Consider the following 23,091-nt stretch of genomic DNA (forward strand, 5'->3'; position numbering starts at 1 on the left):
AGTGTTTCAGGTAATATTATTTTAAATAAACGTAATCAATTATGTGTAACAGCCCTGAGCTTTCATCAAAATCTATCTGACAAAGTGTTAATATAAAAAAGGCAAGTACCTTCAAGTGGTACACCAAGAAGCCAAATGAATAAACCAAATGAAAAATTTAAGTCTGATTATGTTAGAAAGCTGCCCTACAGCACAAAAAGGAAAAGGACTGGTACAAACTSAGGTGTGGGCTGGTACTACCAGCAATGGGTGAGAATGCTTTGTAAAAAAKAAACTTGGCAACAAACACCAGAAGTTTGCAAATCTCTACCCCAAGGGTTTTGCATATGAAGTGCTCTATTACTGTTATCACTGAAGTATTGGGAATAATCAAGTAACAACAAGAAAGGTAAACACAAAGGTTTTGTACTCTATCTTAACTTCTACACAGTGCCTCTGAGACACCATGTAGTTAAAAATTATTTATTCACTAGTAGTGCTGCATAGCAACTTCCTTAAAAAGAAAGGGACATAAAATTATTTTGACACAGACAACTTGTTTTTGAATTTCAAAATCAGATGCTCCCTTAAATGGCTCAATGTGCTGATGAAAAGGGTGAGCACTTGGGCAATGCTGACCGAAGACACAGATTGTGAAGTGGAACATGGAGTATTTCTGACTGGAGCCAAGTCAAAAGCACGAGCCAACACGTTGGTGTACTCARTTCTGAGCTGATCCAATATTCTCAAGTCCTTTGCCTCTAACTGTCTGATAAAAGATGCCTTTATAAAAAGACAAGGATCTTAAAATTGATTGAACAAATGCAGAAGGTTTAAATTCAAACACCTTTTATTAAGTACAATTTGACTGAATATCATTACCTGATCAAAATAATTCTGTATTTCTCAAAACACAATTGTATTTGTGTATTTGATTATAAAATTGTATTTTATAATCTGATTTAAAAGATATCTGGCCCAATACAACTCAAGTTAATACGCACTGATGCAGAAGCACAGATCRTAAGCACAGTGAGAAAACCAGCAGAGGTAACAGAGTTAATGAAATTATTCAAGCAGTGTGCACTYTATAACCTCTGCTCTTATAACCAAACAGAAGTGCCTGAAGTGCCTGAAACCCATAATACAGAGATAAGCTCAAGGAACTCAGGGCTGTGACTCATTATTTCTCCTTCTGTTAATGATCCTACGTGGTCTCGTGCAGCCAACATTCCTGAACTGGGATTAGCCCCATTTGTAAAACATGGATATTATACAACTGCCTTACGCTTAATTTAGCACTTACAAACCATCCTGAGATTTTCAGAAGAGCTGTATAAATAAGTACAGGTCACTTTAATATTTCTACATCAGACAAGAACATACAAAACTCAGCAAGTTTTCATCTCTTGCTGCTGGAAGACTGTTCACCCTCAATAAATTAGGTAGCAAAACAGCTTGCTGCTACCAACCAGCCAGAATAATGCAATTCCTTGAGTTTAATGTATCACAGAGAATTAAAATATTTGTGCAGGGTGTTTTCTTTTTCCTCTCGACAAACAAAAAATCCAAAAGGCCTAATCTCYGTTGAGGAGCTTATACTGTGCAACAGGAAAGACCTGACACCAGCCAAAGGAAAATAGGAGGGGGGGATCAAAATCACAAATCTGAGGTATTTGTGTARGTACAAAATTCTTTCACTCTGTTTTATCACATTTAAGAAGATAAAGTGACACGAGCTGGGGCACTGAAAGCTCTTAGTACTCCCTTACTGCCTTCAAAAGACAATTTTCCTCAAGAGCACATCCCTGTATCTCTGAAAYGCAACAAACTGAATAAAATATGGAGGAGAAAGTGATTCCCACCTGTAGAGCAAACCAGTCCTTCACATCTGTTCTATCCACAAATATTCACCAAAGGTAAAGTGTCACAGGGCTGTGTTTCAAATCAGTGTAGTGACAGAAGGGCTCTATGGAGAATCTGGCTCCATACAGCATTCCAACACCAGCAATACTGAGGAACAYATTTCCTGGGGCTCCCACAGGCCCAGATATACCTCATCTCACAAAAAACCAATACTTTTAACTTACACACCTACTATGGGAAAGATAAATCTGGTTAAAGGAAAAAAAGGGTTTCATTTAGGCAATTTATTTTTTTTTTCAAACTGAAAAGGAAATATATGTTGCAACACCACTGGATTCAAACATACAAGGGTAAAAAAAAACCCAAATAAATTATGTCAAGTGAAACCAACCAAACAAGAAGTGAAAATTAGATGTTTTCACTGTTCAGTCAAGTCACCACCTGTGAAATGCAAAATGCTACACCCAGGAGAGAGAAGCTCAGCTTCTGCACGTCCTATCAGACTGTACAAGGGCACTCTGAACTGAAAAATCATGAAYGAAGTCTATTTTTCTAACAAATGGCTGCTTGTACAAACTGCCAGGCAGAGCAGGCGATGATGGCTGTGGCACTGGAGCACACTCAGACCCACGAGTTCTGCTCCTGGCATTTGGGACACATCAATGCTGCCTTTGTCTGCGAAGTCACCAGCAGAAGAGTCCATTTCCCATGTTTGAGTTCATTTCAAACAACACTTTAAACTGAAAAACCTTYTTGGTTTTTGCATTGGCTCTTGTTGTTTTCCATAAAACAGTTGGAATATAATATTGGGGGGGGAAGTGGTCCCACTGCAGCAATTTCCTGCATCAGCGTAGATGGGTCCTAATGTCTTTTGTTTTGAGGACAAAATGCTGAAGAGATTAATCTGTTYTCAGGCTATTGCCTTGAAACATCAGAAATAAACACAATTTCTGTTGAGGAATATTTCTTTCCTGACTGGATGCTTGCTCCATGGCTTGCTGGCAAGGATTTCATGTCAGGAAATTGCAAACATCCTCACAAAAGAGGTCAACTCTTCTATTTAAATACCAGCTATTTCGGGGTTAAAATTTTAAGGTAAATATACTAAGGTGACATAAAATTTGAGAAATGCATGATCTGCCAATGCTGTTTCCTGGCCAACAGGAATAATCCTCATGAGACAAGGAGATCAGACATAGGAATGCTAGAGCAGTGCTGTGCTTGGAATAGGAGGGGGAGAGCAAAAGGAAAAACCAGCCACATAAGTGCACTGCATCCMCACAGAAGTACTTTCAGAGAGAAATAACTAACAGCAGTTTCTCATTTCCATTTTAAAAAAATCACACCTTTCCCCCTTTTATGGCAATTAGAGGAAACTGAAATTTGCACTGAGGTCCAAGAATTCTGATACTCATGATCAGTGTAGAKCCTTCCTTGAAAAACAAGGCTGAAAATCACTGTCTTACTCTCACAGGGTTTATTATTTGGTTTTTGATTCTGCAGAATAAACTCCTGCTCTCCTTCTCTTCCTCACCCCAGTGAACTCTGATTCCAGAGTACATGGTCTTCAACACAGAGCTCTACAAATATTCTGAATTTGCCTTTTCATGTCTGTTTTTCTAAGACTCTTTCCTGCCAAGGTACTTATAATTAGAAACATGTATTTAGTTATACAACATCCAAATGGATTTCCATACTAGTATCCACCAAAAAATAGGGATATTAATAATGTGCTTTGTTCTGGTTGGGGATAAGACATGGATGCTAACCACTATGGTCTCTTTAGGACAATAAAACCAAACTGAAATCMACTCATTCTTCAATGCTATGAAATGTAGAAGGCAGTCACATAAAGAGAGGCTCTCCACTCTTCTTGGACATCTTTAACTACTCCAAATAACTTTCTACACAAACTGGTACTTTGAATGCTCCAGAAATTAAGAATAAATTGGAGAAAAAAAATCTGATTGTGAGGAAGTCCAACTGGATCTGACAGCTATGGTTCACTGGTATTCCTAAAATATTTGCCAAATGCCAAAAACTATTCARAGAATACCAAAGCTATTAATCATCAAAATACTATTTGACTGCTCTAATTTGTGAGTAACTCTACATGTCTGTATTTTAAAAGCCCCCAAAGCATGATGAACTAAAAGCATTCGATAACAAAGACTGTTTAAAATCAAAGTACAGTGTTGTGGAGTGTTTATTGATTAGCAGTGTAATGCTGCASTAAGATTTGTGAAGTCCAAGGGACTTCAAAAACAAAACACAGGAAAAMCCCCAGAATTTAAGTAAAGCTTAACATTAGATCTATAAAAAAACAATGGAATAGCATGACAAAATGTGCATCAAAAGCTAAGTTTCCTTGAAAAAAGTGATAAAAGGATACAGCAAAGAACAGAAAAATTTATGAAGATAAATAAAAATAGGGCACAATTACCCATGTTCTCTTGTTCCTGCTCTACCTCATATCTTTGTATCTTAAAACTATCTAAAAAAACCAAATTGAAACCCTAACCCTAATCTCCACCCTAAAAATCCCTAGCATCAGTATCAGAGCAAGTATTGCAGCTTGTCTTTAGAAAACTGGTATGTTTAATTTTGTTACAACCGTTGTGTCCAGCAAAGCACAGCTTCCTCTGCAGCTGTGATGCAGCCATCCAAATGAAATCTTTATTGAAATTATTTGTTGTTTCAAAGTTCTGGAAGACAAATCACAGCTGCAAGTGAAGGACTGGTGCAGCGCAGCAAGGAKTTATGTAAACTTCATTTAAAGCCATTAAGTAAAAACTAAACTTGTACAAGTAATTTAGTACAGGCATGGAGGAAGTGTAATTTTCAGCTAAATGGGAACTTGTGGAGGATCAAAGAGGAAAAAGAAAATCAACTTGCTTTAGGAACTCTGAGGAAGCACCAAAACATCCCCCAAAAGCTTGATTTTTAAAAATTTCTAAATGGAATGAACAAGGGGYGTAGCTTCCAAGAGAGAATAGAAGATGAAATGCATGGATTTCCTAAAAGTAAAATGAACAATACTTCTGTTTGAAAAAGTCATCACAAAAATCACAATTACTTTTCAAGAGATCTTTAGTTCAGTTCTTGCTGCTGATTGAAATCACCATTCTCATTTTTTCAATGCCTACTTGTCCGAAAGCCTCAGATCATAAGTGAACCTTTATTAGGGAATATGCAAGACAATGATGATAGTGTGGAACAATGCAGTGTTGCCAGATCCTAATTATCATTATTTTTAAAGATTTGCCAGCTCCTCTTGTTACAAACACCATAAGAGTTTCTCTGAAGTTTTATTTCARGGTGGCGTGGTGCTCCTGCTGTATCAGGACATGCAAATGTTCACAGTGTCCAACTTAAATATTTACACATTTGAGTGTCTAACAAGGAAACTGTTCATCRGGCTATTTATAGCTACCATCATGATTAATGAGGATTCTTAATTTCCTTAACAACTACCTACTTTGCCTGGATTTGTAGAGCACCGTGCTCTGCTCTAACAATGGGAGATTATTCCAGTCATCCAGAAGCATCACAGAGAGTCCTGCAGGGACCAGAATGCAGCAGGTGCTTCCTGCCACGGGAAAACTCTGTACACAATCACCTTTTCAAAGTGGGCCTGGGCTCTTTTAGAAAGAAAACTGGAATTCTCTCTGAAGTTAATCCATTTGGGAGATGTTCGTGGGGAGTGGCGGCAAAGACACAGCCACATTTTTAGAAGCAATCCACATATTTGTGGCTTAACCACATAAATTATGTCTTTTAACATCTTAAATGAGAAAAAAAAACCATGAGAAAAACAACCAGATAAAATTTTAAACTTTTTTTTAAACAATCACAATTTCCAACTCCATGAGAATTTTGTTTTCCTGTTTTCAAGCTGCAACTGGGTATTTTCTTGGCATGAAAAGAAATGTGTGCATTATTCACTGTCTCTAAATCCAAGTTCACCACATGCTGGTTGAAAATTACCAGGGCCAAGCAGCAGTGTCTTTTAAAGGCAATCATGTGGACTACAAATTGTAGGAAGACCCTCAGATWAAATGCTGATATATTTTTGTTGAAATATCAGCCTTTAAAAAAACAGACAAAACCAAAAACTGAAAAAGTTAAAATGTACTGCACTAACTGTTGAATTTTTTGCAATCAGCAAAATAATCTGTGCCATCCAACCCAATATCAGGACTGAAAATCTTGTTTAAAATAATAATTTAAACTCTAACCATATTTGGACAGAGTTGCTATTGAAGACAAATGGAGCAAAGTCCAGTATCATGCTGTAAGCTGGGAATCCTACGTTCTGTACTGCCTGTGTCAGCAATCTGCTGAGTGAACCTGAGGGCATTGTTCTATCTCAGCTCCCCATGACCCTGAACTGGGACCTGTGCTAAATGGAACTCTCTCAGAAAGYGCTTTTAAGTATTATTGATCAAAAACTTAGCAAAAAATGACATTTATATGCATTCATTCGTACATTGCATTCACATATTATATCCAAATGAATGAGATTTAACTTTTGATTTTCATTCTATCACGGCCACAAATTGTTCATTCAGCCATATGCTCACTGTTCATATATTTCTTTTCAGAAYCTTAAAAACCCCACTTTGGTAGAAACGTGCTATGACACAAAARAAAAGAAGCTACTGACTAAATGTAAGTTGGGCATTAAACTGAGATTTTGAAGAATTCCACYGTCACCCAATCCATTATTGACTCCACACTTTGATTCAGATATTGAAAAACTGTTTTATCAGTCAAGATGGCAAGCACATATTTCTTATGAGATTTCAKCTTCACAAATGGAATGATGCTACGTGGCTATAAGGACTCCTTYTGGACAGCTCCTAAACAGTTATTAAAAAAAAAAAAAAACAAAACACAACTGATTTTGTAGTTGTTTGGTCTCAAAGTCTAATCTTGCTTTAAGATGGGCTGCCCTCTGTCCTTGCCATGGAGACAAATCCTGGGGCAGGAGGGGGCCACTCTCACGCCTGGAGGCCCACGGACACCCCCACCTCTCAAATGCTGCATCACTCTAATTCTTCCTCTTGACCCATAAAAAACWATCCACACCTTTTCAGTTTTGTTTTTGACCACCAACCTTTCCCTTGAAAAGAGAACCTGGTTGATTTTGCTGCCTTGCCTGTCTCGGGAGTCTTCCTTCACCTCACTGCATTTGGGCACCTCTAATTCTGCTGCTCCCTCTTGGTCAAATGATATTTTGRTATTTTGAGTGTCACCATCAACACRAATGTCACMACTGCTCTGTGGCAGAACCAGTMACTGKTTTTGAGCAATTCAGAGAGACCCTCTGCTTGGGTGGATGCAATATTCCTTCTGCTTGAAGCCTTCTGCCAGCAAACACATTTCCACTTTAGCATCAGGGCTACGTGCAACTGTAGCAAGCTAAAGCGGCCAAAAAGCAGAAATACAAAAATCTACACAGCCAAGGACTCTATGTAACTAAAGAAACAGCACCCTGAAAAGAGCCAAATTAAAAAAAAAAAGAGGTAATTTTTGTCATTCAGTTACAGRTGAATGCAGAAAAGCACCTGCCAAGCACTCTCCATTTTGTCCCAAGCAATACATCACTTACCTTTGGGGTGCTTCTCTAAAGGAAAAGTAAAGTGCTTTGATTCAAGTTATTGGGGCAGGAAGCCAACACCATGTTTTGAAACTACTTTCAAAACTTCCAGAAAGTACTGGAAGCTCCCCATATTTAAAGAAGCAGCTGTGAGCAAGCAAAGTGAAACTACATGAACCTGTATTGTAATCTCCAGGCTATGGATGTTTTTATTTATTATTATTTTTWACCCATTTTCTAAAACAAAGCTCTMCTCCTTTTGGAGAAGCACCAGTGCTCTTCAACAGAAGTTCTTGAACCAATGGCATACTAACCCCCCACAACATTTAAAGAAGCAATAGCCAGAAGGTAAATATTTTGTGTTTCATTTCCTCCCTTTCTGYGTCTGCCAAAGATTTATTGAACACACAGGCCTGCTTGACACTTTCTGTGCACTAATTTGTAGCAGAAGAACATTGCAGTACATTTACATAAGCAGAAACAGTCTGATAAGAGAAGCTGCTACAAGAACTTGAAAGCTGAAAAAGCAACACAGAAGAATATAAAGCACACTTGTGTTAGTCAGGTAAAGGTCCACTTAAACAAGAGCTTTATCTAACTTAATTCAAAGGAACCTGCAGTTTTATTTTCCCAGAGGTGTATTTGGAAGAAGTTATTTGTGTGGAGATCTCAGCTACTGAAATGGGAATATATCACCATTCTGATGTGTCATCACATCTGCTCTTCACAACAATGGAAAACTCGCAGTGGCACATTTGATAAAATGAGAGTGAGGCGGTGTGTGTGTGTTACTAAGATAAAACCCTCAGTGATAAATCAGAATCATAACCATTCTCAAGATCTTCACAAAACTTTTTTTCAGCCCCTAAGCATTTACTATACAATATTTACTTTAAGGGACAATTTGACTTTAAAATCACTTTATCTTGTAAACTAAATTAAACAATCCTATTATTTTTTTCAGTGATAACATCTGCCAAAAGTCTACAGGCAAAAATTTCAACCAGTCACTCTACACTCACTAAGAGGTATGTTAGCACATTAAAAAATCCTTGCTCTGGTGTTAGCTACATCTTTCTAGCTGCAAAGCATTTGAGGATGGGCGCAAAGCAGGAGCCTTACATGCCACTTTCAGAATGTGAAACACTAATTCAGCTCCAAAAAGAGAGATGCAAGAGCAATGATATTGCCCCAGCAGACATCTGTGCGGTAGCTTTGCACTGCCAACAGCAAAAGTGAGATGCTTTTCAAGACAGAYATTTATTACTCTTGAAGGTCAAACATTTTACCAGTCAAAACCACGAACTGGCCAGTCTGGGAAAATATTTTAAATAAGTTCAGTCCAGTTTATTCTGAGAATGTTTTCCAGTACCAGCTTTCATCAATCTGTTCCTGCCCAGTATTTCTTAAGAACTAAGCAAAACTGCTGTCTGGCAGCACATAAACTATTACACACAAGCAGAGAGCCAAAGGTCCTAAAAAAAGCCATGCCTCACATTTTGAAGATGGACAGGCAGGATGAGATGTGGTACTTTCCATTTCACACAGCTCATCTATCATAGTGATACTCCCTACTTCCCTTAATTACAGGCTGTTTCTACTTAGTGGCAAAAATACTAATTTAAAGGTTTAGTTAGTGAATATTTTGGATCATCAGAATATTTSCCATCATGCTTTCCCACAATGAAGTCAGCTATTCTCAATGTAAATATTAATTTTTTCAACTATATGAGATTAAAAATAGGACTTACTCAAATGCAAAATAGTCCAGACATTTGACCTAATGTTCTTTAGCTCCCTCTTCCACAAGTTAGTTATCTTGTCTCAAAAACTTAGTATGGAAACAAGCTCTTTAAGCATTTGCCTGTATTTCTGTAAGATGGCTGATAAAGCTTTTTYGATAAACTGAAAAATCCAAGCTATTTATCCGTGATTCTCTGCACAAGTGTCTTTTACAGACACATTGCAACCTTATCTTCTCRGTTCCTTAGGAACTCTGGTCACCTAAACAATTCTTATTTTAAAGGAAAATAAACACATTATGCACCAGATTTAAGACATTACGTTTTTAGGTAATAGGTGATTCAAAGGGACCCTCTAAAATGAGGATGTGTACTGATCCTGTACCAAGCATTGTTATGACTATAAATTTGTGTTCTACCCAATGCCTTGTGCTCTTTCTCTGCATCATGAATGTCTTCTATATAAAAAAACCACACTTCTGAATGTTAGGAGTTCAGTGACATTTTTYCATTAGTAACTACAGCAATAAAATCTAAACCTCTGCTGTTATTTGGCATTGCTATTGTGATGTTTTAACAATGTTTAAAATAATCCTAGTCCTAGGGCCCCTTTGTGTTTTGATTATCTCATAGGATAAAAATTATTTCTGAAAACATGATCATTTTCCACTAATCAGATGTTGAGAAAGCCACGCTGTTTTTCTAGGTGATACAAATTAGCTTCTCTTGAATATTTTCCTCACCTTTTCTGTCAGGTTTGAGGTTCCGATCCACTGGTGGCGGCTCACACTCTGCAGCAGGTACCGTCCGTCTGGGAGGGGTCTTTGGGCTGGACCTGAAACCCATGTGAGCAGGAGGAGGGACTTGCTTTCCAAATAATGGAAAATCAAACGTGCCTGGGATCATTGGTACATAGTTTGTTTCCTGGATGGGYTCAGTGAAGCTGCTGGAATGCTGTCGTGGAGGAGAGTTGGGATTCATTGGGACATAATTTTCATCTAGTTCTTCACTTGAAACACTTCCCACTGTCAACATGCTTCTGTTTTTCTAGAATTAACATATATTTCCTTTAACAAAGTAAGTTATGCAATCAGCTGTGAATCATATGAGTCTTTTAACCTAATCTACTCAGATTAATGTATTCTATCGAAACCGAAAAATCACAAACACTGCACAGCTTGCTTTCTTACACAGGAGCAAAGAGCATTCAAGCACTGTCACTGTTGCCTCTCATCACATCGAGTCATACTTACAAAGTGGTTATGGAAGCCCTCCAGTGAATTAGATCTGTCATTCGGAAACGTTCGTGGAATATCATAACAGTCTTGAGAACTAATTTCTAAAGAAACAAGAAGAGAAAGTGCCTGTTTATCACCCCTGTTCCTGTCACTCGGCACAGCCATCAGAGGCTGTTATTATTTACTGTCTGAGAGCACATGAGAACCTCTCCTGAAGCTGTGGCCCCTAAATTTATCCACGTTTGAGAGAACTGTGCTCACAAACAACCTTAGCACTCATCAGTCACAACCTGAAGCTCTTACTGTGGCGTTTTGCCATGGCAAGAAAAGAGAAATGAATTTTTGCTTTTAAAAAGAAGAAGCAGGGTCTATCTTTCAATTGAGCAGGTGTACGAACTTAATGTAAGAGTGAGAATCTGGGCCGTCATGAAAAACCTATTCTAAAACAAACAAACAGCAGGTGTAGTTTAAGCTCTGGAGAAAGGTTTTCTGATTGATGGCCTTTGCTTGGAAAGTGCTGATTCAACAGGACCCCATCTGTTGCAGGAACAGGTGAATCCCTTCTCTCAGCTCCCCACTGAGGTCTTCAGGGGCTTTTAGTTGGAATGAACTGCTGCAGAACCAMAGATCTCCTCCTTTTCATAGTCCTGGCTCTCAGCAGTCCCCATAAGAAGGTCCTCAGACCTGAGGCTGGTTCTTTGTGGGACCTCGATGCCAGCAAAAAACTGGCCAAACTCTAGAGTTTATCCCCAACTTGCCTTGAAAATAACTGTGAAGTTTTTTTAAGATTGTCATCACAGAGGAAAGATAAACAACTCTGCTTTTAGGCAGCAAATTTGAAATGTTTTCAGAAAGATCACTTTTCCTGAGGCAATCTCAGCTTCAGTGTAGGAATATTCATCTATAAACTTGGCCAAATGAGAGAAAATAAGCAAAGTAAACAAAGATCTTTCATAGTGTTACTTTGTAATTTTAAAACACTAACAACCAAATATTTTACACTCAGTCTACARAATGAATGACAAATAGGACAATGCTGTCTGAGCATCTGTATGATCATACCCATCCTGCATCCTGCCTCCTCCAAAWGCCTTCAATTCATCCCTCATTTCAAACAATTCTCCTTTAAAATCACCTCTTACATTAGTATTGACTTTAACCAGCACAAAATTTCACTTTAAAAGCAGCACTGGAATACCCACCTGCTTCAGAAACCTGAAAGAAAATGAAACCCTTAGTCCAGGAGTGGCTAACAAGACAAAACACAAGACAGTACATCTGGAGTACCAACATTTAGGTGGCCACAAGGAACAACTCGAATTTTGCCTAAAAACTGCAGGAAACACATCTGCTACAAGGACAGAAAGAAAGGTTGGTGGCAATGATCACCAAATCRGGGTTGATATCAAAGCTCTGGGTATACACCAACCTTCATGAAACACTTGGAGYTTCTGCAGATTGGACCACACCTCACTAACCTCACTTGGGGCATTCTGAAAGACTGGCAATGGCAGTGTTGAAATCAGTTATATAAGCAAATAAATATGWCTAGATCTTCAAATATTTTCAGCCAAGGCTGAATGCCACCATGCAATGTAGATCCCTTGCATGGATCTACATTGATGGTTCCCTTTAAAAACCTGCTTTCCTCTTTCTTACGTATTTCAAACACCGCTGTGTGAGGGGCTACACGCTTGTCCCTGTTGGAAACACCCCTCGTGTCATTGAGCCCATTTGTACCATTCACATCCCATCCTCCTCCACAGAAATGGTGTAGGAACACCGACCTTTCCGGAAGACGTTCAGATCTCCGGTGGAGATGGTGTTGCTGCGCGAGGGCGGYGCTCCCGCGCTGGGGATGCAGTAGCTGCTGTCGGTGTCGGAGGCGGTGCGGCTGATGCTACACGTTTCCACGGGAGAGCGATCCGCCGCCTGGTGAGGTTTGGGTGGCCGAGGGGGAGGGATGTCTGGAATAGTCTCCAGTTTTGAAGTCTGAGACAAGGTTCCCTCTGGGAAAGTTCGCGGGATCTGGTAAGTACCGCCGGGCGTGGGGGGAATGTCRTAGCTAATGGAGATGTGCCTCATCTGCGCGTCCAGCGACGATGCTGATGGGGCGTTGAAAACGTGCTGCTCTCCTTCTGCATCGGTCCCAGACGGAGACGCCGCCTTGGGCAAAACATCCTGGGAGTAACTCCGAGGCAGGTTGTAGAGGCTGGAGTCTGCCAGCGCCAGCGTGGAGCGGGAAGGTGGGGAGTCGTAGACGCCCTGCTGCGGGAAGAAGCCGTTCACAGCGTGCTTGCTCCCTGACGGAGCGGGGTTTTTGTGGGAGGACAGGTTATCGTTGCAGTCTGTTTCTGAAGAGCTGGATTTTGCGGAGTCAGCGTGAGATCTACATGTGAGATGGYGAGATTAGAACGTTGATGAACACACAAAGCAAAACAAATATTGCAAATCATAAACACAACGTTCATCATGTAACCAACCAAAACATCTACCCTTGTCTCCCAGTTTGGTTTTATTTATTTTTTTTTTTAATGAGATGCAGGAACTCAACTGTTAAACAGTGTATCTAAGGATCCTCAGTCACCACGTTCGTACAAATCCATGCATGAGAAATACATGACACAACTGTGGAGCTTTACCAACAGCTCCACAATAGKTTGATGTTTCATAAAGCAAGTGATTTTCATGATGCCAATTTGGARCCACTTTTGTTTGGGGGCTGGAGGTTTTTTTAAATTATTTTTTACCCACGCTACAAAACAGCAGCACTTTATTTGGACCATTAAAGGTAAACGTAAGATGTTCAACTCTTGGGTTTACAGTACATGCTAGTTCCAATCAGTATGAAAAATGTTAGAGGAAAACTATGACTCCTTGTAATGCCCCTAAATGCATGCTTGAAGTTGTACTGACCATATAAAACTCATTTGAAATACTTAAGGGAAAGAGAAATAAGAGATAAGATCATAAATAGGAGGAAAATATATGTTCATTGAGGGGGAAAAAATCCATAGGTTGCATGTGCAACAGAGAGCTTTGTCTCGAATGCAAATGGAGGCAGTGTGGTTAGATAAAGCTGCAGAGCAGTTTTTACTTTTGATTTCTTAGGAAATTATTTTATGAGAAGAGCATTCATTAGTACTGGTACCAACCACTACCAGTAAACTCACATGGAAAGTAACCACACTGCAATAATTTTATTTCCTTTGTAAATCTCCCCAGTTACCATGCTCCTGGCAGAGAAATTATGTCTTCAGTCTGGCCGCTTGCTTAAATGAAAGTTGATACAGTGGCAAAATACTAACACTGGAGGTGTTAGTGATGTAGTTCATGCAGTCCACACACTTCTTAATCAAACATACCACGATATTTCCTATTTTCATTACCACAGTACCGTATCATTGTGTTAATTTATGCATGCATATGTAAATATTTCRGCATGCATGTGTATCAATGAACACCTGCTGTGCAACTCTTACTGAGCTCTATTCAGCAACTGGATGCCAAAGCACAGAATTCCAAAACTTTTGAGGAATAAAATACATAAAGAAAGTAATCGACTACCACAAGAAGCATTTCACCCCTTATTTAACAGGCTCTTCACCTCAAAGTGATCACAACCAATATTTATTATGCACATTGCATTTGTCAGTAAGTTCATATAAAATCTTCTTTCTTAAGGGACAGCTGGATTCCTCTCCTGGGGTTCTGTCAACCTGAGGAAAAAGGAATCCAGTTTAGCTATCCATTTAGAGGAGAGGTTCCCTCTCCAGTCATTGGARAAATGGAGACTGTGTGAAACACAAGCTCWTCTTCTTAGATATCCATCYAAACCTGGTGAATCACTCCTGAAGYGCCTCTCTGCCAGYGAGCAGGGGAACCAACAGGATCAGCTTRGGATGGACATCTGCACTCAAGAAAAATGTCGTTCTCCTCACCAACTGGTTTTTGTTCTGTTTAACAGGAGGCATACAATCTTCCATCAGGACCAGAGGCTTATGACAGTTCTCATTTCAGATTATATTATCTTTTCCAATCAGCTTATTCTTTTTTTTTTTTTTTTTTTTAGAAAAAGTACAGTAATTTTGCTCTAGTTATTATCTTTAACAGAGATTTCAGCTCTGTCTCACTGGTCAGAACTGGTTTCTAGGTAACTCTGAACATTAAACTGCATTCAGTTTAATCCACCTCTCCAAAAAGAAGAGAATTTTCTCATTATTTATTCTTGGTGCAACCAAGGAAGTGAAGCTTCCTATATTTCTTATGATGCTGACCATGAATGTATATTTCTCTTGTTTGTTAACAGTTTACTCCCTTTGCCTCAGAGCTTCAAAAATGCACAAATGAACCACTGGAAGTTTAAAACACTTGCAAAAATAGAGCACATWGGACTGAAGGAAATGTATGAGGTTACAGAGTTCATAAAAATTGTGAATGCTCTGAGCTCAGCCCCTGCTGCAGCCCTCCCTCTTTACTCAAAGCACTGATTTAGGAATTCTTCTCTTTCTAGATGTACTCTCCTAGTATTTAGGCCAAAATCCCAGAAAAAGTCAAGCGTTTTTCACATGAGCAAATATGGCAAGGATTGGAATTTCTATTTTTTATACTATAAAAATAAAGTGGGCAGTGTAGAGAAGCTGGACACTGATGATCAATTGCAGAACCAAAATTATTAGTTCCAGTTCACTGGGATATACTTTAAAATGAAAAGAATCTAACTGCAGGGATAAAGCATAAACACTGCATTTATCTCAAAAAATCATGCAGGAATAGATGACCAAAGCTCAAAATGCAGCAACAGCATATTTACAATGCCAGTGCCTAAGGATTACCATGAAATGCAAGCAACAAATGCTATCTTATTAAATATAGGAGATTTCCTGGGTCTAAGGGATGGTGCTTCTTCTTTCTTGACCACAAGCACTTGTGCAAACAGAAGACTTTGAAAAGCCATGACACGAGGCAAATAYCATCTGCCATTTGCTTAGATGAAGGCAACACCTTACATTTCTTATTACAAGAGGGCAGTTCTGATTTATTTCACAATYTTAGAAGTAATCTTTTGGAATCAACAGCTTAATCTATTGAAATACTTCTCAAAATATGAATGGGTTATCAGCAAGCCGATTTTGCATGACTAAAAGTTTGAAGACACTCTGAAACAGTTTATGCCAAAATGAGGACAGGGAATTCAGCCTCTGAATTTTAATTATTTTCAAAAGTCATCATTAACCATTGGTATGATAAGAACATCATGTACAATTCTGAAAATGCACAGTGCCTAGTTGATAAGAACAGACCTTACTCTGGTTTAAGGGCTTTTTTATGATTTCTGTACTTCAGGAATTTTAATTTTTTGGTTTAGTATAGCTCAACAAAAGAAATCAATTTGCTTAAATAGTCCATTAACAATTGGTTATTACCAAGTAAGTATTAATGGGCTTTTACACCTCATGTAAAAATAATGGCAAAGCTGGATGTCACACAATGATAATTCCTCACTTTTTAAGCATAGGATGACTGTGACATGAATTCGGTGTTATTATGTGAGGGCATCACATATTGGCAAATTATGATAAGTGGCCAAACTATCCCTTACTCAGTGCTAGGATTGGATATCCCTTTCCACAGAGCAAGAAAAGAAAACTGTACAGCCTGCTGATCCACAGGGACTGGGCATGAAGGTGCATGGAGAGGAGGTGGGGCAGTGAGGGAATGGGGCCAGCAAAAAGGCAGCCTCCATGTGCTAAAATCCACTTGTTGACAGAGACCCAGGAAAAAGGTTTATAAAGCATTTTAGTCTGAGGGGTAATCATCTCATTTTTGCAAATAAAGTATTCGGGCTGGCTTGGCCAAGCATCCTTTTCAGCTGATTCTTTCCCCACCTGCAGGAATCAATATGACTGAATTGTGAACGAAATGGCAGCAGAACTGCTCTGGTGTGCCAACAATCTGGGACAGCAACAGCAAGCATAGAAAAAACAGAACAGACATATAAATAAGTAATAACCAGCCCTCCTTTCAGAAAATGGAAGCCAAAGTTACACAGTTTTTTCTGTTAAAACTCTCAGAACACCATGCAAGATGAGTCTCAAACAAACAGTGTTTTCAGACATGTTAATGGCTCTGTGATTAATTTCTCACACGTGTGCCAAGAATGGCTACTGTTCACTCACTGCAGTGGAATCTTTTTACTTTCAAAGTCTTCTAATAGCAGGTATTCCTGCCCTTCTTCTGAGAGAAAGGGTGACCCTTGGCTGGTTATAGGAAAGATGAGGAAGACAGCATTTAGTATTTCAATACACCTCTCAAATGAGCCAGAACAATAAGGGGTTTGGAAGCAGTGTTTGGCTGCATTTTCTTATCTGGGATTCAAATACAAACCTTAAAATCTCACTAAACGCTACAGTGAAACAATGCTCTTTTTCAAGTCAACGGTGATCAGAGCATGAAACTATTTTAGAAAAAATACAGCATGATTGTTACAGCTGCAATTGCTACATCCAAAACACTCTCATGAAAGTATGTGGTGCATTTTAAAATTATTTGCTAGTTTGGAAACAATACAATTCTCAAAAGTCCYAAAGAGGCAACTCAGATTCTCCCTGTGTTTCACAGTTACCCATCTCACCCAGAAAAGAGCATCAAAGCCTTGAAATAAAATTCAATGGTCCCCAGATTACCTGTAAAGTGACATGCATAATCAGAATAGAAAATGTTCCCTCTGCATATTGGAAACTTTTAAGCCTAAAGGGAAAACATCACAGAAATCACCATTTAAGTAACAGTACCTGCCTGTTTAATTACAGCCATTAAGCCTTGCACTTTACACTAAGTCTGCACAGGATACAGAGATAAATCGTTCCAAACCTGCAAATTAATAGGAAAATGATGCAGCCATTTAAGGTTTTTCTTTGCCTGTAAGGATGTGGATTGGGGCAGTGCAGAGAGTGCACTCTCACTAATGTGCTGCACAGATATAAAAGGTCTAATTCCATAGGAAAAGGTCTACATGCTCCATACTCTGGCCCAAACCTAGCAGAATACCTACTTTACCAGACATAAAACATAAACAGACCTTTTAGGTGGAACTGAAAGTCCAGCACAACAGTTATTCTGAATTTTGATTATTACAGATTTTTAATGAAAGGACACAGCAATTTACATAAGTAACATGAGATAAACTAAGCCCATGTAATACCCAAACGATCCCAATGTCAATGTCTTCAAATATTCCTACAAAACCATCATTGATGTAAACAACCTCTACACTCCCAAGTGTTCTGTTCAGTCCTTTCTCAGCTCCCTAGGCATTTTTTTTCCACAACATTTTGCCTTCCCCATTACCTCTGTCCTGCATTACCAGTGCCCTCCTCAAGATATTTTACTGGCTAATCACAGACTCTGTATTTTGCCACATTTTGTGCCTGCTTCCATCAAGTCCTCAGTCCCTACTTAACCCACACGTCTCGTAACTGTGAAAATCAGAACACCATGGAAGTGGTCAGAAAGTCAATTACACACCCCAACCTTCATAATTCCTGAAAAACATCTTCATGTTGTGATGGTCTGCTCTGAGCCTGTCCCTCACAGAAACAAACAGGCAATCAGACACATTTCTGAYRGGCCAGGGCACCAAAATCCAAGTCAAGATTCCTCTGCCAAGCCATCCTGGAAGTTATACCAAACTTAAAAGCTTTGGCAGGAGCACTGACACACCTCACGGGCACTACCAGCTTCTAAACACCACTGAACACTGAAACCTTTCCCTGGGTTTCCCCTTCTCCTGCAGGAGGTTTTGGGGCACACTGTGCTGCCTGTAACCTGCACATTCCATACTCTGGGGGAACTGTAGGCTCATTCCCCTGTTTTATTCAGAAGACTGGAAAGGGTGGATACTTTCCTACCACATAATCACCAGCAAATGGAGCAGGAAACTCCTCAGGCACCACAGAGCAAGATAAAAATGCCAAGAGAGTGCAGAGCACATGGCACAGGTAAAACTGGCAGAGCATCAAGGTGCTGATGAACAAGGCACTGCCACTAAAAGGTATAGCCCTGAGAAAGTATGTGAAACACCCAHAAAAACACTCTCAAAGGAAGCTTTTCTCAGCCTGCCATGTACTTGTCTAAATTCACAAAAAGAATATGATGCTTTGTTTATTTTTCTGGAAATATCCCAGCAGATTTTACTGGAAATTACTGCAGAAAAGAAGCTTACCAGAGGGATTTATAAGGTTCTCCTACAGAATGCTCAAGGTTGGAGGGGATCTCTGGAGATTATCTGCWCCAGCTTCTCCAGTACCTCTAAGCAAACCCTACAAAATCAGGTAAGGCTCCTCAGGAACTTGTCCAGTCAAGTCCATTTGTGGTTCTTTTAGAGTGTTTTAAAATAATTTTTTAAAAGAGGACAAAGATTCCACTATGTCCCAGGGCAGCCTACCCTAGGAATGGCCATCATGATYCATTCTGGTGTACCAGTGATATTTCCGAGGTAGCTACTATGAACATCATCTCCTCCTATGCAGGAGGTGCTGTGCATTTATTTAAGTTAGAAGTAGCAGTTGGAGAAATAAATAGGCATTTAATTCAGTAGAAGTTCTAAATTTTTCCTTAAAATTTTCTGTTGCACACTTCTCTAGAGAACTTTATTCAGTAAAAAATAAAGTTTATTTGAGCTTCCTTTCAAATACTTGTTATTTGGGGAAAGTTGAAATTCAGGATATGGAAACTGAGTGTTTTCAATCTCCTGCATTCTTAGTTATCATAAAATAACTGTCTTTTGCTTGAGAGTCTGAACCATGCTAGTAATAGCAAACAAATAGCATTGGAAGATTGCTGAACCCAGTGATGTGGTAACCTGGCAGGTGACACTAAAATCAGCAGGTTTTCTAAACCCTCCCCATGAAAGATTTAACTGGCAAAACTGGGGCACCAAATGCCAGAAGGGAGAAAGGCTAAATTCCTCCAGCTTTTCCTAGKCCTAAACTGGACTAAGCACACCAGACTGTGGCTAAAGGAAGGGTACTTCTCTGCTCTGTGCCACACAGCACTCTGAGCTACCATGGAATGCTTGGATTGCTGCATTACTGTGATGCTTCATGTTGGCAATTGCTGCCCACACTTTTGGAGAATGCAACTTGGATCTAGCACTGATAAACAACTTACTCTTGCAGCAAAAAGTTTAATGCATGGAAAGAAAAGAAGGAAAAGTTACAGGCAGCTTCCCCAGGTGGATTTTGTGGATACAAATGCTCACTATCTCAGCAACAAAAAAATGCTTTCAGCACAAACATTTTTGGCCTGTAACAAAAAATATCAATAGGAACCAAAAGTCACTTACCTCATAGGTTCAGGTTTTTTACTTTGACAGTTTATTAGCAGTAAGTAGTCTTGAGGATCTTCTTGGCCAGAGGAAGACTCCAGAGGGGGGACGTTAATAAGGCGATAGGGAGAAGGAAGGGAAGATTCTGCTTGCGTGGAAGGTTGTGAAGTGTTGATGGGCAAGGGTAACTCAGCAGATGGTTGTAAAGAACTAAYTGGTGGCTTCACAGCATCTGCAAACACAGAGTCAAAGCATTYTTTATACAGTGAAAAAATTATTTTTCAACATTAAGAAAACTATTAACAGAGGATATGAAAAATCCCGGGTTTTAGTTCAAATCGGTGAAGTTGGTGGACATGAGAACATCTGGATGTTAACACTTAGAATATTTATATTTATATATAAACATTTACATTTTCAAACTGCAATCAGTTTCTTAAGTTTGCCATATTTAATGACTTATTGAACCTGCTTTCTGGTCACACAAAGAACAAAGATGCTGACAGCTGCAGTAATGCAGCTAAAACCACAAATGTGTTGTTTTAATCAAGAGCAGACAAAGGTCCATAAGTTATTACTTGAATATGGCAACCTGAGTCAGCACTTGCAAATATTCATCCCTTTTTCACCAAGGTCACATCAAAGTTTGAGTTTAGATACCTGGACACTCTCAATATCTGAAAATCATATGGAAAACTGCTGCCTTTGCAATGGAAGATCCCTTACAAATACAAAAATAATGCAAAGGTACAACAGGTAGCACATTCCACTAAGCCCCCTGAATATACACCCTAAGTTTTTACTGTTGTGCAATAAATGAAGCAGTTGTGGTTGGTTTGGGGTTTTTTTTTTTCTTCTTTTGTTTTGGCTTAGTTGGGTTTCTTTTGGGGTGGGGAGAGAGGTGGTGTCCTGTGGGGCTTTTTAAAAATAGCTTTATCTTTATAGTTCTTATCCACTTCCTAGCCATGTATATACTAAAGTAACTTCTTTTTTTCCTTTCAAATACRTGTATCCAGACTATTAAATTATCTGGGAGATCAGAAAATATTGACACCATCAAGCTTTAAACAACCATTTGACTTCTTCATTGTTTTAATGACACACGGACTAAGAACAACATAATTAAGCAAACTGTTCCCCAATTATCAAGGCTCCCTTGTACCTGCAGCTCATTGCACATTCCAGTTTGCACACCCCAAGAATGGACACTGATTATTAGCATTGTTTAAATGAACGTATTATTATCCAATGCTCCTGCTCCTGTCAGGYTTACAGGCCAGGAATGCACCACAAAGTATCTTCATTCAGCTTCTGATTCCCAGCACTACCCTGGGAAAAACCAGATGAGCAGCCCAGAACACAACCCGCCTGCTTCCAGTTCTGAGTACACCAGGTACAAGTGATTTAGACGTGGAAATAGAAATAGCAGCACTTGCTTTGAACTCCCATGGCACCTAAATTAAATCCCACCACACCCACGTGGGTGGAAGAAATCTAGGTGTATGAAAATTCCTCAGCTCAACCTRCCTGAAAAGGTGGGATAGCCTAAAAAAAGTTATTATGAAGGGTTGTGGCTGACCTATTCATCAAACTAGTTGGCAGAAAAAAGGAAAAATGCATCCAGGGATCACACACATAAAAATAAATTGATGCAGCCAGGTCAGATAAATAATAGTATATAGATGTTTATAATGCATAAAATCTTTATACATTACATTTCTTGAAACATATATTSCTGAAAATTCCTAACTATGTCCTATGGTTCAGAAAAACAAGGGCAAAAAGATAAAATTCATTACATTAATTGTTCTCTGAAAAAGAAAACTCAAAATACTTAAAATAACTACTTGAACACTACTTAAAATAATGCTTACTTAAATATCCTTGTCTTTTTAATTTCTATGCACTTCCTAATTATGTGTATTCTAGAGTCACTTTTTTTTTTCCTTTTAAGCACAACAGAATTTGGATACAAAAGCTACAAAAAAAAGTAGTTTTGCTTCTACATGCTGAAACATAAAACATGAACAATTTTCTATCATTTAGGAAACCTAAGAGCTTGAGGGAGCCTCTTTGAGGAACCTACTGATTCCCCTAATGCTGGGGTTTAACAGCAGGAACAGAGAAGCACCTGAATGGACCTACCAGGAATGTGCTTCTTGTTCCTGGAAAAAGGGGAGTGGGAGAAAGGACAARCAGCTCTCTGCCCTGTCCCCTCCAGAAATGAGGAACACTAATTTCCCCACTAAGAGTGGGGAAGAAAGGTTTCCTGCCAAATACCTCATTCTTGGACCACACTTGCAGATGAGATCCTCAAGACCTTCTCTGCACYGCAATCCCCACCCTGTTCCTGGGCCCTGGCTGCACACAAGCTCCGTGTCATTGGAACTGCTCGCTGCCAAGTTCACACGAGGGGAAAAAAGAAATCAAACAGGATATCTCTGGGGCTTCCAGGGAACTTGGGTGTGGCAGGCAGCCCTCATGCAGTCAGGAGAGCCCAACAGGTACACAGCGAGGCGCCTACGTGACCTGACGCAATTAAACAGACCGCGCACTAGCGCTTCCCAGCAGGACTCAAGGGAAACTTTGCAGGGAAAAAGAAAATCAAGGATTTTGAAAGAGGACCAATGTATCTACCAAGCCTGATGTACTGCTCCAGCCTCTGGAGCACCCCAAGACACACCGTTCTCTGCATTTCTCCATTTGTTTTGAGCAGTTTTATATTTTTGACCTCTGCTACCATCCTGTGGCAGTGAGCTCCACGCCTTATTGCATGTGACATGAAAACCACTTTCTTTCAAACCYACTGCCTGATATCTTTCAGCTCCCCTCTTCAGACAAACAGTGAACTATTGCGCCCTACTCATAATTCCAATTCCCAACTTTACACAACTTTGTCATAGTTTTTACTGATTGAGTGCTGCCTAATTTTTCCTGGTGCAAAAGCCATTTCACTGCAGATCTAATGGTCCTTTACACTCACCTTTCCTAGCTCTGCTACTTTTTTTTTTTCCTGAGAAGGAAAACTAACTGTTGCATACAAAGCACAAAAAAAAAATGCCTGGGACACCCTTACTGATTTACAACGACATAACAATGATTCATTCTGTTCCCATCCTAACCTTTGCCTTTCAATTGTTACTGAATATTAAAGGTGACGCTGTCCAGCTGTCTGGAAGGTTTATGATCTGTTCTCTGAGCAAGGATTTGGAGCCCATTAATGYTAGTGGATCATTAGGGACACTTTCCTTCTGATGAGTTGCCTCATTTATTTTGACACAGATACTACTTGATAAAATCCCTGATCCTCCTACAGATCTGTGTGGGGTTTGTGTG

The 23,091-nt window shown here is 39.4% G+C and overlaps 1 protein-coding gene across 3 annotated transcripts in view; it reads right to left on the bottom strand.

Annotated features, from left to right (window-relative positions):
* Positions 1–23,091, bottom strand: part of GAB1 (GRB2 associated binding protein 1) — a 99,051-nt gene that overhangs the window by 11,802 nt on the left and 64,158 nt on the right. For 2 of the 3 annotated variants that reach the window (XM_057375940.1, XM_057375941.1), the window contains exons 3-6: positions 19,774–19,987; positions 12,215–12,816; positions 10,443–10,528; positions 9,933–10,236 (exon numbers count right to left, since the gene is read on the bottom strand). In XM_057375940.1, the coding sequence (XP_057231923.1) occupies positions 9,933–10,236; positions 10,443–10,528; positions 12,215–12,816; positions 19,774–19,987 (1,206 nt within the window). The remainder of the gene's footprint in view (positions 1–9,932; positions 10,237–10,442; positions 10,529–12,214; positions 12,817–19,773; positions 19,988–23,091) is intronic. The other variant, XM_057375942.1, reaches the window with a different exon arrangement.

This window comes from Malurus melanocephalus, unplaced genomic scaffold (assembly GCF_030028575.1).
Source record: "Malurus melanocephalus ecotype Western Australia unplaced genomic scaffold, MMel_1.1 scaffold_265, whole genome shotgun sequence".
Classification (NCBI taxonomy): domain Eukaryota; kingdom Metazoa; phylum Chordata; class Aves; order Passeriformes; family Maluridae; genus Malurus; species Malurus melanocephalus.